Source organism: Triticum urartu, chromosome 3 (assembly GCF_003073215.2).
Source record: "Triticum urartu cultivar G1812 chromosome 3, Tu2.1, whole genome shotgun sequence".
Classification (NCBI taxonomy): domain Eukaryota; kingdom Viridiplantae; phylum Streptophyta; class Magnoliopsida; order Poales; family Poaceae; genus Triticum; species Triticum urartu.
The window spans coordinates 109,778,065-109,779,984 of NC_053024.1; the positions used below are offsets into that span (position 1 = coordinate 109,778,065).

The following is a 1,920-nucleotide window of genomic DNA, read 5'->3' on the forward strand; positions in this document are numbered from 1 at the left end:
TACACATAACATCCGTGTTTACTTGCACAATTTTTTTTTCAGATTTTTTTAAAACCAAAAAGTTTGAATTTTGAATTTTGTTCAAGAAAATGCCTCCATGGAGGCCGAGAGCCAGATGTCCATTCTCCAAAACTTATGCCTTTGTCGAAACAAAAGAAGTGTTTGCGGCATTCGGAGAGTGAGTTAAGGCAAATGATAGTCTTATGAAATACTCCCCCCGCTCACAAATAATAAGATGTTCTAACTTTTTTTCTTCTAAATTAGATGTACACCGACACGTTTTAGTGTATTATATGTCCATATATAGCCCATATTGAAATATGCAAAGCATCTATCTTATAGGGAGTTGCTCACTTTCATCAAGAAAACTGTCCGGGTTCAGATCAGTCTCGGACTTTCTACCAGATCTGGTGTGCAGCGATCATGCTGTGCACCATATACGCGGAAGCAGTTCATCGTTCATGCAGTCATGCTTCATAAGTTCAGTCTATCAGCAAAGAGCTTCGGTCAGAGCAACAGCACACGCCACATGCAACGAAACCGGAATCGAAGATCAAAGAGCTTCGGTCAGAGTACAAGGAAAACCAGCAGCACATGTCGCCGGTGGCTGCGATCTTCTTGGCCGGACGATTCTGCTCGAGCAGTTCCTGAACATTGCTCTGCTCCCAGCTGAAGTTCGTAGATCTACGGCTTGCTGTGGATTCAGAGCCAATTCTTCAGAAGGAGTGGCCTCGTACACCGGAGCCTACAGCCGCGGCCGCGCTACCGCCGCCTCGGCGCCGTGGTCCTTGACCTTGCCCCACACGGCGGGCCACATCGCCTTCCTGATCTCGGCCACGACCTCCCCGTCCCACCCCCTGGCCGCGAGCACCTCGGCCGCCGCGACGGCCGCGGCCACCACGTCTTCGACGCCGCCGTCCGCGGCCGCGTCCACGATGCCTAGCCGCAGCGCCTCCGCCGCCGTCATCTTGTTCCCCCCGAGGACCATGTCCCTCCTGGCCGCTCCGTCGGGGACCTTCTGCCGGAGCAGCTCCGCGAAGTAGTCCGCGAACTTGAGGCCGACGTCGACCTCGCTCATGTACAGGAACCCGCGGGAGGCGCGCATGACGACGGAGTCGTGCGCGAGGGCCAGCGCGCAGCCGGCGGCGGCGGCGTGGCCCGTGACGGCGGCCACGGTGGGCATGGGCAGCGCGAGGAGGTCGGCCACGAGGGCGCGGAAGGCCCCTCTCATGGAGGCGTGGAGGTGGGGCGGCACCGTGCGCGCCCAGGCTTGGTCGAAGCCGTTGGAGAAGTACTTGCCCTCGGCGGCCAGCACGAGGGCGCCGGCACCGGGGGAGGCGCGGACGGTGGCCACGGCGGAGCGGAGGGCCGAGATGAGGGATGGGCCGAGGCGGTGCTCGCCGGCGCCGGTGAGGGTGATGAGGTGGACGCGCCCGCGCTTCTCCACTGTGCACATGTTTCGATTGTCCATTTTCGGGGATTTGGGGATCGCGAGGTGATGGACCGTTTACGTTTTTCTAAAAGGCACACGCAGATCCGATCATCTCTACGTGGAGTATATTTTATTTTTTATTATTATAAAAGATTAGCTGCTGCAGTCTAAGAGCATCTCTAGTAGCTTGTTTAAATTTGGTAGTCTATATCTACATGTACACAATAGTGTAAAAAGATTTTTTTAGACAACCTAAGTTTTCCAGCGGATTGTCTATATACATGATGTCTATATTCTCTCTCATATATTTTAATAGTATCTTATAGCAGCTATATTTTCTAAATATCTTATGTTGGTCATTTCTGAGTTGTTTTCATTTATTTTTTCATCTACAAGACATATAAAGGAGAAAATAATCCAGCAGCGAAATTATTTTAAGTTCAGCACTAGTAACATCCTATATAATTTATGAGAAATAAACAATAGCA

At 52.0% G+C, this 1,920-nt stretch overlaps 1 protein-coding gene across 1 annotated transcript; it reads right to left on the reverse strand.

Annotated features, from left to right (window-relative positions):
* Positions 1-530: 530 nt before the first annotated feature.
* LOC125548106 (enoyl-CoA delta isomerase 2, peroxisomal-like) lies at positions 531-1,607 on the reverse strand. Its single transcript, XM_048711786.1, has one exon. It carries the CDS (start codon positions 1,469-1,471, stop codon positions 746-748), a length of 726 nt encoding a protein of 241 aa, XP_048567743.1. The 5' UTR covers positions 1,472-1,607; the 3' UTR covers positions 531-745.
* Between the last annotated feature and the right edge of the window lie 313 nt (positions 1,608-1,920).